Here is a 15,281-nt window from a genome sequence, read left to right as displayed (position 1 = left end):
AACTGAACTGAATGGGGGGGTACACCCGTTCACCCAACAAATAGTCCTTGGGAGGATATGGTTAACTGCAAGCTTAATGAGATCCTACTGGGTGATGTGGCTGCTGAAATGTATGCCAACTTTCAGATGATGCAGAGAAATAGAAATGATCTTATTGCATATGCTGGTCCTCTTCTGGGATATTATTCACATTTGTGTTTAATTCTGTGTCACCTTTAAAGGGAAGTTGTCCCAACTTGGGTAATCAGGGAATGAGAGCTTGAGAGATCATGTCACACTGATTGAAGGAACTAACCACTTCTCAGTGTCTTAACTTTTTTGTTGATTTCATTCTTGCTATTTGGTCACTTGTTTTTCGCTCAGTTAAAAGAAGTCAAAGGAAAGATTTCTCAGTATATTAATATAGACTTCTTATTTCTGACAGTAGAAATGGCAACAGTTAGATGGTTGTTAGAAGCATTCATCTAGGGTTTCATCTCATCTTCATCTTTGCTTGTTTTCCGACGGAAGGTAGAAAGTGACGTGAAATGGGCAGCGTGGGGCTCGTCTGTACAGCAGGGCTTCTGAAACTTTCACATGCACGGTCATCGCCAGGGGGTCTTAAAATGAGCCGCGTTTCTGCAGGCTGCCGAGTGGTTGAGGCACTGGCGGTGGTCGGAGCACTGCTGGGTCTCCAGGCTGGGCTGTGGGCTTTGCAGAGCCTTCGGCGGTGCCGTCTGCCGCCCGGTGTGTGGTGTCTTCACGCGCTTACTTTCTGTGCCCCCTTTTCTTACATGTCTGTTACAAAGCTTGGAGCAGCTAGAGGTTATGCTGTCATTTTTCCTTTCAATGAAAAGATTATGACGAGATACATTCAACTTTAATGCCTGAGCCCTTGCCATTTTAAAACTTTTTTCAAAGAATGGTAGATGTTTTGCAAATGAAAACAAAGCCCTGTCACTTGTACTTTCAAAGATCTTATTACTTAGTCTTCCATTTGCCAAAGAAAGTGATTTTTTGAAGTCAGTATCAAAGCAGATCTATGTGATGACTGCCCCCCCCTCCATCTGCCAGCAGATCTAGTTTTTTTTTTTTTTTTTTAAATTTCAGTGTTTGCAGAGCATTTTGGGGGGGCTTGGAAGAAATCAGTAAGAGATCATGGGGTAGGAATGAGGACGGGTGGTGTGTCATCTGGGAGTTGATTCTTAAGATTTAGATGGTCTGTTAACCTAGAGGTTTTACCATGGAAACCCCAAATGACAGGAGCTGTTTTTAAATCATTAATGCTGCTCACCAGAACTGGCCACACACTCTGGGCAGCTGAATTTGCATCCGAATGAGACTGCTGGACGCTGGATCAGTGGTGTGACTCCTCCTGTATCTGCCTTTATTAAGCTGACCAGTAAAGCAAACAGACCGGGGCTGGGCGTGGTGTAGGAAGCTTGCTTTCGTGGAGAAGGGCTTGCTCTCTGCTCTCAGCGCTGCAGTGCAGATCCCGGGCGATTCCCTCTGAGAAGCGGGAGAGCCTCTAGGCCCACGAAGGTCAACAGGGGATCGTGAGTATTTTGAACACTGAGGCACCATTGGCTTTTCAGTTGATTTGATGATAGTCATTTGGGTCTGAATAAGTGAATAGAGAGGTGGAAGGAGATAGAATGAGGGGCTCCTGGGAGACACAGAGGAGAAGGAGCCCACAGAGATGGGTGGCAGGGAGAGGAACAGAGAACTCAGAGGGCTGTTCTGTGAACAATCTGGGTAGCGTTTAACTGAGGTGAAGGGACTGTGGGGCAGCGGACTTGGGCTCTGTAAGGCCACGTGGACTTGGAGATGGGCGCTGTCTTCACAGGGAGCTCGCTGGGGGCAGAGGGGTGGTGTGCGGGTGTTAGGTCGATGACAAGCTTACCACTGAGAATGCAAGGTGTTGCCCGGCCCTGGTGGAGTCGTCACTGTGGGGCCCTTTTTACAGGGATAGTGTGTTTTCAGTCAAGGAAACTGGAGTGATTTCAGGCCCTTCACTTAACCCATCCTGGAAATTCGGCACTGACAGGCCGAGTGTGTGTGGGTAAGTTGGGAGGCAGGATGCTGAGGCGGTCCAGTTGTCAGCGTCCTGAGCTCGCCCAGTCACAGGTGCTGGGATAACACTGTGAGGAGCAGGAGAAATGACTCTATGGCTGGTTAAATAAGACAGCTACTGAAAAGGGGAAAAGAAAACGGAAGGGTTGGACTTAAAAGGTCCTGGAAGCTCTTGGGGCGGGGGTGGGATTTGCCTTTGGAGTTCTTGACTTCTAATGAGAGAGTTAGGCCTAGGCTATGTTCTAGAGCACTCAGTAGAACTTGGACTGGTCAGAACTATGAGAAGACAAGTGTTAGGCCCCTGAAATACCTTCTTCTTCCCAGCTTCCCACGACACCCAGCTTGCAGGGCCCTATGTGCCTTGTGGCTGGCTGCTGGCCCACCTTGCCAGCCTCCCACTAGAGAGGGGTGTGCACTGAATGTGGGGGTTCATCTCGACTCTGCAGCTATGAACGGCAGTTTGATTTCTAATTTCTAAATCATTACTTAGCCTGCTGAGCTTTTGGAAACAGAGCAGAGTCGACTTCTTACCTGTTAGGTTTGTGTCTTGCATCAACATTGAGGGAGGTGGCAAGTCTTGACCAGCACTCTAGATTATAAAAGAACTCGTGTGTGTGTGTGTCTTTTTTATTTTTAATGTCTAGAACTTGAAACCCTGTATTCTGAGTTGTAGGTTTCTTTCTCCTTTATTTATAAGTATCTTACTGGGCTTCCCTGGTGGCTCAGAAAGTAAAGAATCTGCCTGCAATGCAGGAGACCCAGGTTTGATCCCTGGGTTGGGAAGATCCCTTGGAGAAGGGAATGGCACCCAAACTCCAGTATTCTTGCCTGGAGAATCCCATGGACAAAGGAGCCTGGCAGGCTTACAAGTCCATGGGGCTGTAGAAAGTTGGACACGACTGAACAACTAACACACTATCCAGGTAGGTGTCACGGAGCTGCTGCTGTTAATAAGTGAGCGTTAAATGTGTCTTCCTTTGCAGAAGTTTTCATCTCAAAAGGTCTGTCTGTTTTAATTAGACATCAGTCTTCAGGGTGTTTAATTCTCTTTTTGGAAGGCCTGAAGTCAGAATGAAGACTGTAGTCTGAAGAGGAAGCAGTAAATCGTCATAGGAATTTTACATTGAAAGCTATTTTTGGGGCTTTACAGTTCATAAACTGTGTGTATGTAGGACATAATCGTTTGTAATCACGGCCTGGTTTGTGGTGGAGACCTAATTGCTGAGGCTAGGAACCTGGGGTGGTGAAGACCATTCTGTCTGGCAGCCTTCACTGTGTCCTGGAAGGTGGACTTCAGCCCATGAGCAGGGACTCTTCCCAAGGCTGAGACTGTCACTCAGTTGAAACCAGTATGCTAGAGGCACGTTCACGCACACTCAGGGGACTTGTTTGCTGCCAAGAGTGAATTCATTGTGCTTTTCACCTCTTGTGTAGCTGAATCATTGGCCTTTTTGGCAGGTTGGTTCCTTGGGCTCTTCAAGTGGGGTCTGGTCGGAGCACTTGGTTTTCCTGGTTTTCAACCATGTAGTTGGCCAGCCTCTGGTGACTTGCAGAGTGGTGGTTGAGAAGCTGCGTGCGCTCCTTCTGTCGTGTGGAGGCAGCGTCTGCTGGCCACTTGCAGTCTTCATGTGTGAACTTGAGCACCACCCTGGTCTGTAGATACCTTGGTGCTTTCAGGAGAGTCACTGGGGGGAGAGGGTGTGTCTTCTTTTCCTGGAGGTAATGGAAGTCTCAGCAGGTGTGAGGCACAAAGGGCACCCCAGGAAAGGTGGAAATCCTGGCTCTTTGCTCCCAGGCCTTCTCTTCCCCTTCTTAAAGAAGATGGAGAATCACTGTCATTCTAGGAAATCCTGGAAGATTAACAGGAGCACAGCTTCCGTTATGTGGGGCTTAGAGACTGTGCGGTTGGATTTCTAACATGCAGTGTGTGTTTATGCAGAGTTTAGGAATTTACGAGCTGGAGAATATCTTGGATAATCTACCTCCCTTATCTCCGCGGGAGGAGGCTTTAGTGACCGGCAGTGGCAGGGAGTGAAAACCAGCTCTGTAGGGTGTGGCGTGCGGCAGCACCAGCCCGACCCTGACATATTTGCCTCCTGTTTGAACAAAAGGAACCTGAAGAACCAGAACCCCGCGTTGCTGTTGTTCGGTTGCTCCGTCGTTTCTGACGCTTTGCAGCCCCACGGACTGCAGCATGCCAGGCTTCCCTGTCCGTCCCCATCTCCTGAAGTCACTGGGGTGTTAATGTTTTACTTACTTGCTTAAGGCCCCAAGTACCCAGAAGCCCATAATCCTTCTATCTCTTAATTGAACTCTTAGAAAAATGAAGTCTTGAAGTAGGTGTGTGACTATAAGGACTACTCAAATCAGCAGATGTCCACAGGAGATCAGATGTCCACTGTAGGCAGATATCCACAGGAGAGAACCTGTGAGGGTCTCAGGCTGTGGGAAGCAGCTCTTTAAACCTTGAGAGTCTTCTTGCTAGTTCCCTAAAAGAGTTAGCTCAGTTGGCGCACCGTATCAGCCATCTGCAGCCGCTCCGTCCTGACTGGGCCCCGGTCCTGCCCTCTCCCACTAGTCTGCACTCTATCTTTGCTCTTGGAATTGCTGGAATGGTCCCTGGGTGGGCTGCTGGTTCTTGGTTCCCCCGTCCTCCCAGCCCGCCCCCCGTCTTGGTCACTGCTCTCTCAAGCGCTTACACTGGATCTGATACAACAGACTGGGGCAGCACTCTTAAATGAGACCTTCGAGACCTGTTACTGTCTGTATTCTTCTTTGAAAAACCACCCCCTGCCACCCCATTTGCTATTCCACCAAGATCCATTGCCCTTTTTCTGCAGTGGTCTCTTTCCCTCTCACTTTTGTGTGTGTGTGTGTGTGTGTGTGTTTTATTCCCTTAAAAGGCCAGTGCAGATCCAGTTTCATTTCTTCTGACTGAATGGTAAATTCCCTGAAAGCAGCACCCACTCCCAACAGCAGCATTTCCCAAAGAGTGGGGCGCGTGTTTGTGAGGTGCCTGCGCTCTGCAATTGCTCACTTTAAAGAGCTCCAGTACAGTGATGCGTTACCCTTCCTGTTGTGGCTGCTGTAACGCTCTTTTCTAAACTTTGCCAAGATTATAAAACTTCAGTATTACCAGTTAATGACAGGGTTTGGGCACGGGGCGTGTGAAGGGAGATGCTCCTCCAGTCCCGTTACAGCCTGAGGGGTGGCCCTCCAGGATGGACCAGCGCCCTCTCTCTACTGGATGTAGTTCTCACCTCCGGAACCGGGTCTCAGTCATGTAATACTTGCTTGGGATTTTTTTTTTTTTTTTAAGTTTATTCTGAGTCTTGAACATTTGCTTGCTTTCTTTGAAGTAATGCTCCTCTCCCCGTTCTTCCTTCTTTCCCCAGGATGACAGTGATGGGATTCCGTGGTCAGAAGAAAGGGTGGTACGTAAAGTCCTTTATTTGTCTCTGAAGGAGTTCAAGAACGCCCAGAAGAGACAGCACGGGGAAGGCATTCCTGGGAGCCTGAAGGCCGTGAACGGTGAGTTGCCGGTTCTGCTGGGTTGGATGCCGTTCTGGGCCCGGCCTTGTTTCTGAAATGGATGTGCTTGCTCGCGGCGGCTTGTGCTTCTCAGGCTGGGCCCCTAACGGCAGTTACCCTGGTTGGGTTTATGGATTCATTTTTCTGCTCCTTTATATGCTGCATAACATAATTGGCAAGGTGCCTTCGTTAGTCTGTGCCCTGTAGACAAGACCAGGGCTGCGATCTGGTTTCTGCTGTTTGCTGGGCTGTGTGTAGAGCTGGATATACAGGTTTTTCTGGGAGCACCTGTCTTTCTATCCAAGCAGGAGAGCAGAAGCAGGCTTGGATGATCTTGCTGAAATGTGGCTGCTGTTTACAGAGGAAGCAGCGTGAATCTGTGTGCTTGCTGCCCGTCGCGCTGTTTCTCTGGCTCGGAGCCTCCCAAGGCCCGGGCCGGTGGCCTGCGTGGCGGCAGGCAGACAACACAGGCAGAGTTGCGTGCATCCGGTGTTCCTCCTCCTGGGTGGTTATCAAGTGGATCCCTGAAGCCTGGAGGGAAACTTGCCCCTGAGTCTGATGTCTCTTTTTAACAGGGTTAGTGTGACTCAGATGGCATCAGCCAGTGAAGACCATTTTGGAACAAGCATTTGGTTACTGTTTATATTTTATCTCGAGGGTTGTGGCTGTGGTAGCAGCATTCCATGGCCTCTCTTGTTAATTTCTTAAACATGAGTGAATTGACCATGTTCTGCTTGTATTTGTTTGAAGTAAGGAGATGAGGAAGAGGAGAACCTATTATTCTTTTTGCGTCTTCGCTGTAATGGTGGAGTAGTAAAATCATGGCACATGGAACCTGGCAGCTTGCCAGGCTGCTGAGTGACAGGTTGACTTTAGGCCGTGGAGTTTTTTCCATCCTGCTTAGCTGTGAGGTGAGTTGTCTGGGAGCGTCTCGTTGGAACCAGTGCTTCCCAGACAAGACCTGTTGGCACTCTCTTTCCGTAAGGCGATGGCAGGGTTTCCTGAGGTGGCCTTCCTGAATGCCTCCCACTTGTATTCTGTCACCGCTCCTGGTATTGTGTGACTGAAGGCCAAGCCAGGGTGATGGGAAAGGCCCTTTTTGAATCCTGCATGTGTCGTAATCAAAACAATGTGAGCGCTCTGTTGCCACAGTGTACTGCTCAGACCCCTGTTTTGTCCTGGATCTCCTCCAGTGGAGGAAGCCCACTCATTGCTTGACTTCTGGAATAGAGTAAATCCCCACATCATTTTAAAGAGCGCTTGGGGTCAGTCTTGCTGTCATTGTTTGACACTGAACACATACTGTTGTGCTCTAAGTTTTGAGGAGAGGGAGTTGGGGTGGCATTTTATTGGATCTGGGGTCGTGGAAGAGCGATGGCACTGTGGTGTTGGGTTTCACCGCTGGGACGAGGCGTGCTCTCACCCTGCTATTCGGGAGTGGTGATGCTTTGGTGCTCTTGAAATTTTTTAATAAATAAAAATCAAACTAACTGGGAAGAAATCAGCTGTTAGTACAGAAAGGTAGCCAGGTGTCTGGGATGGACTAGTGGTGAAATTAGGGTGAAAGAACAAAAACTGCAATAAGGCATTCAGGAAGAGACTAGCCCTGCCAGCTAGTTGGCCAGTCGTAGCTCTTGTTCTCATCGGCGTAGTCAGGGCTTGACGACAGTGAGGAAGGAATTTTAAGAAAAGCTGGCCTATGCGTCTCTATTGGGAACATTGAAAATACTTTAATTCTGTTGCCTTTCACTCTGATAAAGACTGACTTATCTGTTTTCTTTCTTTTTCTTTTAAACGCTCAGACACCGAGGCTTCTGTCTCTCTGCTGTGAAGTTGCTGTGAGCGGCCCTTTTCTGGTTCGTGTTGCTGTGTGTGCAGGCTGTGTTCCAGGGCCACATTTTTGCTGTTCCTCTTACTCTGTTTCGATAGCAGTTCTAAGTAAACACATTGCCCTGTTTTAGAACCTGTGTATGTTTCAAGAAGCCTTTTCTTTAAAGGCAGTTAGCATGTTAAACAAATGTGCTTTCTTATTTAGGGGCTGTTGGAAAGCATCAGCATCCCAGGTGGCGCTAGTTGTAAAGAACCTGCCTGCCAACGCAGGGGATATAAAAGACGCCGGTTCGATCCCTGGGTCGGGAAGATAACCTGGAGAAGGACACAGCAACCCACTCCACTATTCTTGCCTGGGAAATCCCATGGACAGAGGAGCCATAGGGTTGCACAGAGTTGGACAGGACTGAAGTGACTTTGCATGCATGTGTGTACATAACAGAAAGCATGGAAACTAGACTTGTTACCATGGGAATCAGTCCTTCTGTGTAGGTCCCAGAGTCTCAGGGTGCTCTTCCTAAGGGGTGTGATTCAGAGAAAGCCGAAGTAGCAGGCAGCCTCCAAGACTCTCTGGGAGTAATAAGGATTGTAAGCAGTGTTATCTCTGAACGTGTATACACGTGTGCTTCTGTGTCGCTCAGTAGTGTCCGAGTCTTTGCGACCCAAGGACTGTTACCTGTACCTGCCAGGCTCCTCTGTCCATGGGTCTCCAGAAGGAGCACTGGGGTGGGCTGCCATGCCCTTCAGTGGGTGCTGTGTAATCAGCATTCGTGTGCAGTGCAGTGACCTTGTCTGGAGCTGGGCCTCACTGCGCCTCGCAGCAAGCGCTCTCTGGGATTACTCATTGTGGGCGGGTGAAGTTGGGGGTCATGGTTGGGGGGAAGAGTGGTCTCAGTAGTCATGCTTTTTCATTTTTCTTTTAACTACTTTTTATTGTTTCCCATCTTCTCAAGATTCCCTTTCAAAAGCTGAAATAACTGCATTAGTTTAGTGTTAGCTGTGACAGAAGGTTATCTGGTGGTAGAGTTTGAAGCAATCTAGTCCGGAGCCCTCGCTGGGAAGTGTGATGGGAAACAGGATGGGACAGAGGGGACGGCAGGTACCTGCACCCCGTTTCGGGGGGATGGTGGGGGGAGCTTCTGGTCCCCTGTGCTCCCTTTCTCGTGCTTCATGGCATGGGGGTCATGGGTAGTGGGGTCCACTTCTGAGACCCGTGGCATTTGTAAGGGCAAGAAGACGTTCTTGTGGGGGCTGTTTGAGAATTTTCTGTGGTCATGACTCACTGATGGCGCACGGTTCCTTATAATGCAGTAGCAGAATTGCAATTACAGCTCAAGCCACGTAACTTTGAACCCAGTACTGATTTTTGAACCCAGAATGGAAGAAAATGACACCTTATCCTTGCAACAGTGGTATGAGAAAGATGGTGTTTTGTTTTACCCCTGTATTTAAACAAAGATGTTTCAGAATTACTGGTCTTGCCAGAGTTTCCTGGGAAAATACAATTTTAAAACGATTAGAGTTCACAGAATGGGCTTGACATAATTTTTATCTAATTGGGAAACGAATTGACATCACTTCCGTGAAATCATGGGCATGCTAGGATGATAAACAAGCAGCCCCCTGCCTGGCCTCTCGTGTGAGGAACGTGGGGGCACTGTTGTCTGCTTAGAGGGTACACACGGCGGCTTGTCTGGGTGACTGAGCTCAGCTGTCCCACTTCGGCAGGTTTAGTAGAACAGTAAGCTGAGCAGACGTAAGACAGTAGTTCAGTTCAGTCGCTCAGTTGTGTCTGACTGTCTGCAACCCCATGGACTGCAGCACGCCAGGCTTCTTTGTTCATCACCAACTCCCGAAGTTTACTCAAACTCATGTCCATCGAGTCAATGAATGATGCCATCCAACCATCTCATCCTCTGTCGTCCCCTTCTCCTCTCACCCTCAGTCTTTCCCAGCATCAGGGTCTTTTCCAATGAGTCAGTTCTTCGCATCAGGTGGCCAAATTATTGGAGCTTTAGCATTAATCCTTCCAATGAATATTCAGGGCTGATTTCCTTTAGGATTGACTGGTTTGATCTCCTTGCCATCCAGGGGATTCTCAAGAGTCTTCTCCGGCACCACAGTTCAGAAGCATCACTTCTATCTAAGATTTTATGTCATAAAATCTGTGTTTGCCATCAGTTTTGCTTTTGTAGTCTATAAAGTGACAAGGGATGAATTTTTTTTTTGGTCTTCCTGGAGGTGGTGCATGTGAGTCTGGGACAGCCCGGTGGGTTGTCTGTGTAGGAATTGCACCCGAGGTGACAGCTTGTTGGCTGTAGCCAGGCTGCTGGGGAGGCAGCACTCAGATTTCTGCTGGATGCGAGCCCTCTGTGTCCTCTGTGCTGGAGATGGTGCCACTTTTCCCGGCAGTCATAAATTGACAAAAGCTTCAGAGAGCCTGGCAGAGGCCTCGGCCTAGGCCTCGGCCACTCTTTGAGGGCCCTTGGCCCTCTGGGGCTGAAATTAGGGACATTTAAATAATAACATGCTACACACGTAATGAGTACACATAATTTACACAATCAGGGAGGGGAGCTATTACTTGTCTTTGAATTTCATGTACTTTCTATAAATTTCATCTGAAATCCAGCAAACCCTCTGGCCAGCTAAAGCGTCTTGACTAGATTTAAGGGAAGCTGGGTCTTTTTTCTTAGAAGCCGACAGTAGTTGTGATAGCCGGAACTTGTATTGCATTCTTGCTCTTTGCCAGTTGTTTATTGTTTTAGCACTTTACCTGTGTTTTGCTCATTTAATCTTCAGAACTCACCATTTTATAGAAGTAGAGGGAACTACGTTAGGGTGATCAGCAATTTGCTTCCCCGACTAGTTTGAGACAGAGCCAGGATTTAAACCCTGGCTTTCTGCATTGAGCTCCCCTGCTTATAATCACCACTGACATAAATAGAAGTCATTTTGAGACCTCCTGTAAGGATAGGATTCCAAAAATATGAAATCGTAGGAGTACTTTTTTTCAAATAGCCGTTTCTTTCAAAGGAGATACTGTGAAGTCTTTCATGAGCAAGGCGAAGTCAGAAGAGGGGGCAGTTCAAGTATTTATTCACATGAGGGTGGTTCTGGGCTTTATTAGCACTCGTTATTGAATTGATAGTCAGTGGAAATTAAATAAAAAAACTGCATTCCTCCTGACTAGTCACCCTCCTACACACAGATACATTCATTATTACTTTGTGTAATAATCTTCACCTAGGGATACAGATTTGTAACATTAATATCATTGTTGAACCAGCCAACTGGCAGAGGGCTGCCAGGCATGTCGAGGATGTGGGGAGACGGGGCGTTGGCCTTGCTCGCGACAGCTGCCCATTTGTAGCCGAGGACCACAGGTAGAGGGGTGGATAGGGACCCGTCTATAGCCGCACCGCCCTTATGTCTTTTTTAAAAGAGTAGAGTTTTCATTAGACTCTTAAAAATCTGAGTTTACTGATGTCCATGGAATGAAACATGGGCACAGCTCCTGCAAATTCAGTTTACAGGATGAGATGAGAAAATGACTTGAGTTAAAATCAAAGCCAGGGCACCTTGTCCGATGAATGAAAGTTTCTTGTTGGGCACATTTGAAATAAATGCCGTGGTTGCACGTCTACCTTCCCCTGTCCTGAAGCTCTCAGATCTTGCACTTCTCAAGATAGTCCCTGTTTCAACAGGAAAAACAATTTTTCCCTCCCTGGTGGTGGTGGTTTTTGTTGTTCAGTCACTAAATCATGTCTGGCTCTTGGTGACCCCACGGACTGCAGCACGCTGGGCTTCCCTGTCCTTCACTGTCTCCTGGAGTTTGCCCATTCATGTTCAGGTTGATGTCCATCGAGTTGATGATTCCATCCATCTCATCCTCAGTCTTCCCCCTTCTCCTCCTGCCCTCAGTATTTCCCAGCACCAGGGTCTTTTCAAATGAGTCATTTCTTCGCATCAGGTGACCAAAGGGTTGGAGCCTTAGCTTCAGCATCAGTGCTTCCAATGAATATTCAGGGTTGATTTCCTTTATGATTGACTGGTTTGATCTCCTTTTTGTCAAGGGATTCTCAAGAGTCTTCTCCAGCACCACAGTTTGAAAGCATCAATTCTTCAGCACTCAGCTTTCTTTATGGTCCAACTCACATCCGTACATGACTACTGGAAAAACCACAGTTGGACTACACAGATCCTTCTGCTTTTCCAGATGAACTTCTGTGGGCAGCAGTGCTCTTGGGCAGTGAGTTAAACTTTCTCTTAACAGTCCAGTGTCTGAGACTTTTCTCACCTGGGTCCCCTGACGGCCCTCCTTGGAAACGAGAGCTGCTTGCGGTGAGGGCAGATAAACGTCTTGAAAACAGCCTACATTTATTCTTTGTTTAAAAACAAAGCTGCATCTGTCTTGGAAAATGGGACAGTTGAGAAGGCGTGATTTCTTTCTCGTAGGTGTTCTGTCGTCAGTTTGTTTGTGACCCTGAGTAATGCAGATGGGATATTTCTGGATAGCGCTCCCATCTGATCAACACTTGATAGGGTTCTTAGTATGTAGGAGGTATTGTAAGTAATAAAGTGGAACTGAAGGAGGAGTCAGAATAGCTTATTTTATCTCATCTAAGATGTCATTGAGTGATGCATAATTATTTTATGAAAGAAAGAAAAAATGCTTCTAGTTATAAGTGTAAGCCATCATAATTGTGAGGTGCTTTCTAACAGAAAAATGTCTGAGACTTGGTGTCAGTGAAGCACAGCAAAATACAACAAAATGCTTTAAAAAATCAGAGGTGCATGTGACCAATTTGGTGTCAGGCTAGCAGGGAGGCAGGTGATGTAAAAGACCCAGTGTTGAGCTTCCGGGAAAAGCTTCCGTAAAGAAGTTGCATTCTGACAAACCTTGAAACCGAGGGCTGCAAGGGCTGCGGGGCGGGACAGGGTGGAGAGGACCGGCCAGGAAGAGTGATGTCAGTTCAGCAGGGCACGTGGCAGGTTGTAGTGGCTGGCCTGCTTGCCCTGCTCTGGCCCCAAGGCAGTGGCGAGCCTGCCTGGCTGCAGTTAGGGGCGGTGAGAGCTGGAAGGGACTTCTGGAGGTATAGAGGTCAGCCGCCTCATTTTACAGAGGAGGAATTTTGAACCTTGCTGGTGAGCTTAACTGGAAGGAATGAATGATGCCGAAGACTGATCGGAACCAGAAATCCATTTTAAATGATGGCGAGACACCAGGCTTCCCAGTCGGCAGGGCCGTGTGCGAGGATTTCACGGAGAGGGAAGGAGGGCAGTGCTGTGGAGGTCGCTGCGTCTGCTCCTGTTTTCCGGCCCTAGTGCATGAGGGCAGTGCCTGTGGGGGTCACTGCGTCCGCTCCTGTTTCCCGGCACTAGTGCATGAGGTCTGCCGCCTCTGGCAGTTCTGCAAGCTCCGTGCTCGCTCCCATTACCTCCCAGGCCTCTTGGCTTGGACCCGCTGGTAGGAGGAGGAGCACAGCTCACAGGTGTCACCTCGGGGGCACAAGCATGTGATGTCTGAGTTTGAGAGAGTCCCGCCGTGCTTTCCTGCCTGTCCCTGTCCTTAGAGCAGACACCTTTGAGATGTGTTGAAGGCCAGAGGATGGGAACCTGCTGTTCCCATCTGGGATGTTCTTTAAGGCTCTTCCTCCCACTAAGAATCTGTCTGGTCAGCGCCTCCATCTGCGCACCAGAGTCCCCTTTTCTCATCGCCCCAAGGACAGCACTCTGGACAGTATTCCTCATTTCTTTGTCCTTTATTTACTTCTTTACTAGATCATTCCCATCCATAGACAGAGCATGTTGCATTAATAGTGTCTCCCATTAAAAATAAGCCCTCAGATAATCTTATCTCCTTCGTTCTGTTCATTTGTGTTCTTTCATTACTTTATAGAATTCCTCCAAAGAAAGTGTTCCAAGTCTCTTTCCCTCTGTTACTTATATTCACGTTAATATTCTCTCCCTGCCCGTTCTCTTTTGAACCCTTAGAGTCGGGTCACTTACCAAGGCTGATGCCCAAATCCAGTTACCAGTCAGTGTGACGTAGCCGCCCACTTGGCCGTGTTTGACATGACGCGTCTCGCCTGAACCCTAGTTGCCTGTTCACCTCCCAGACTTTGTTTCGTGGGTGGGTCTCGTGCGCTTGGGGTGCACCAAGCCAGCTCTGTATCCGTTCACTCTTACGTGCTCCTGCCTTGCTAGTCAGTGAATGCACATTCCATTCTTCTGGTTGCTTTGATCAAAAGCTTGGAGTTCTCTGGTACTTCTCTCTCTCTCCTTTCCTCCAGATTTCACAACCCCGTTCATCCTAAGCTCACAGTATCTTCTGCAATTGACTTTGTGCCACTGCTACTGGTACACACCTCTGGTTTGGGCTGAGACCCCTAAAGCTGTCTTTATGAAGCTCTTCTGCCTTTTCCTCTCTCTAGGCAGCAGCCAGTTCTTTGTAAGCAGGAATCGGCATGTGCCATGTCCCACGTTGTGCCCCCATCTCTCAGTGTGGAAGGCAGACATCCTTACCCTGGACGCCGGATGTGGTCCTCCAGCATCTCTCTGGTCCTGCGTGCCTGTCTCTCCCTCACCCCCGTCTCACCTAGTCTAACCTTCCTGCTGCGTTTAGCAGTGTACTCTTGCCCCGGAATTGTGTGCTTGCTGATGCTTCTATTTAGAATACCTGTGTGACTGTAAGTACTTTGAGGGTCAGGGTCTTGGTACTGGAGATTCTTCAAGCGCCATACAAAAATTGTGCCTTTGCCTGTTGCCCTTTAGCTCCCGACCTTGTAATGTTTTTTCTGCGTCGACTCTCTCCCTGCCTGGCATTGCATTGTTTGTTTATTACAAGCTCTCTCCCTGTAGTAGGTGGTGAGTTCCAGAAGGGAAAATCTTCATCCGTGTTGATGGCTGCTGTGTGCACAACTCCTGGGTGCTCTGTAGAGCGAGTGCTCACCTACACACTGGCTGTGTCCCCGCCCCCTGCCCGTCACCCCTCAGTCCCATTGTGGACATGCTCCTCTCTGTTCAGGGTTCTCCAGACTTCATTTTTGAAATGGCATGGACCTTGACCTCTAAGCCCCTCGCCCCAGATCACAAGCCGTGTCGTTTCTTGTTACCACAACGCAGAGTTATTCATAATTGTCATGTGTTTATAAGTCTCATCATCATAATTCTTGGAATTGGGTCACCCCTTTACCCTTTCTTTCTGAACCACAGTTGTTGAATGCTTGCCTAGGTACAAGATACATTGATTGGTAATTTTAATTTAAAATTGGGCTTTCTTAGGAAATAAGTTACTGCTTTTAATTCTCATAACAGTGTTTTACTATTATAACTTTGCGGGTTTGTTTAGTGGGCCTCATATATGGAAAGCAACATGTGTAAAGCTATGTAGCTGAGAAGTGGTTAAGTCAGGATCTGAACCCAGGACTCCTGAATCCAGATCTTGCCCCCACCTTTAAAAAAATAAATAAATTTGAGGCGGTCTTTACACTGTGAAATTGCCTCTCTTAGTGTGCAGCTCAGTGAGTTGCCAAATGTACATACACCCATGTGTTTAGTGCTCCACTGTTGATCCAGGACTTTTCCAATCCCCCCAGAGGATGGCCCTTCCAGTTCATTTACTTCTTTAAAGAGTGTTCGCAATTGGTGGTTTGTCAGCCTGGCTGTCTCTGTATTTAGAAGCTTTTATGACTTTATATGAGTTTGCGACCTTTGCCCAGAATGTGCCAGCTGCTGGACAGTGTCTGTGGAGACTTGAAGGTGCCTCAAAGCCAGAGGCACACGTGTGTCCATTGAGCAGCTCCTGGAGGTTTTGAGCTTGAATAGGGACCCCATGGTCGGACCGGCTCACGGCCGACGCTCAC

General features: G+C 48.1%; 1 protein-coding gene across 6 annotated transcripts in view; it reads left to right on the top strand.

The window, feature by feature from the left end:
• The window catches only part of JARID2 (jumonji and AT-rich interaction domain containing 2), a 231,036-nt gene that overhangs the window by 101,434 nt on the left and 114,321 nt on the right, over nt 1-15,281 (top strand). For all 6 annotated transcript variants that reach the window (XM_059880679.1, XM_002697579.7, XM_059880678.1 and 3 more), the window contains one exon: nt 5,448-5,583. In XM_059880679.1, coding sequence (XP_059736662.1) covers nt 5,448-5,583 — 136 coding nt within the window. The remainder of the gene's footprint in view (nt 1-5,447; nt 5,584-15,281) is intronic.

The sequence above is a fragment of the Bos taurus genome, chromosome 23 (assembly GCF_002263795.3).
Source record: "Bos taurus isolate L1 Dominette 01449 registration number 42190680 breed Hereford chromosome 23, ARS-UCD2.0, whole genome shotgun sequence".
NCBI lineage: Eukaryota > Metazoa > Chordata > Mammalia > Artiodactyla > Bovidae > Bos > Bos taurus.
The sequence above is the reverse complement of the archived record's forward strand: the minus strand, read 5'-3'. Positions and strand labels throughout refer to the sequence as shown.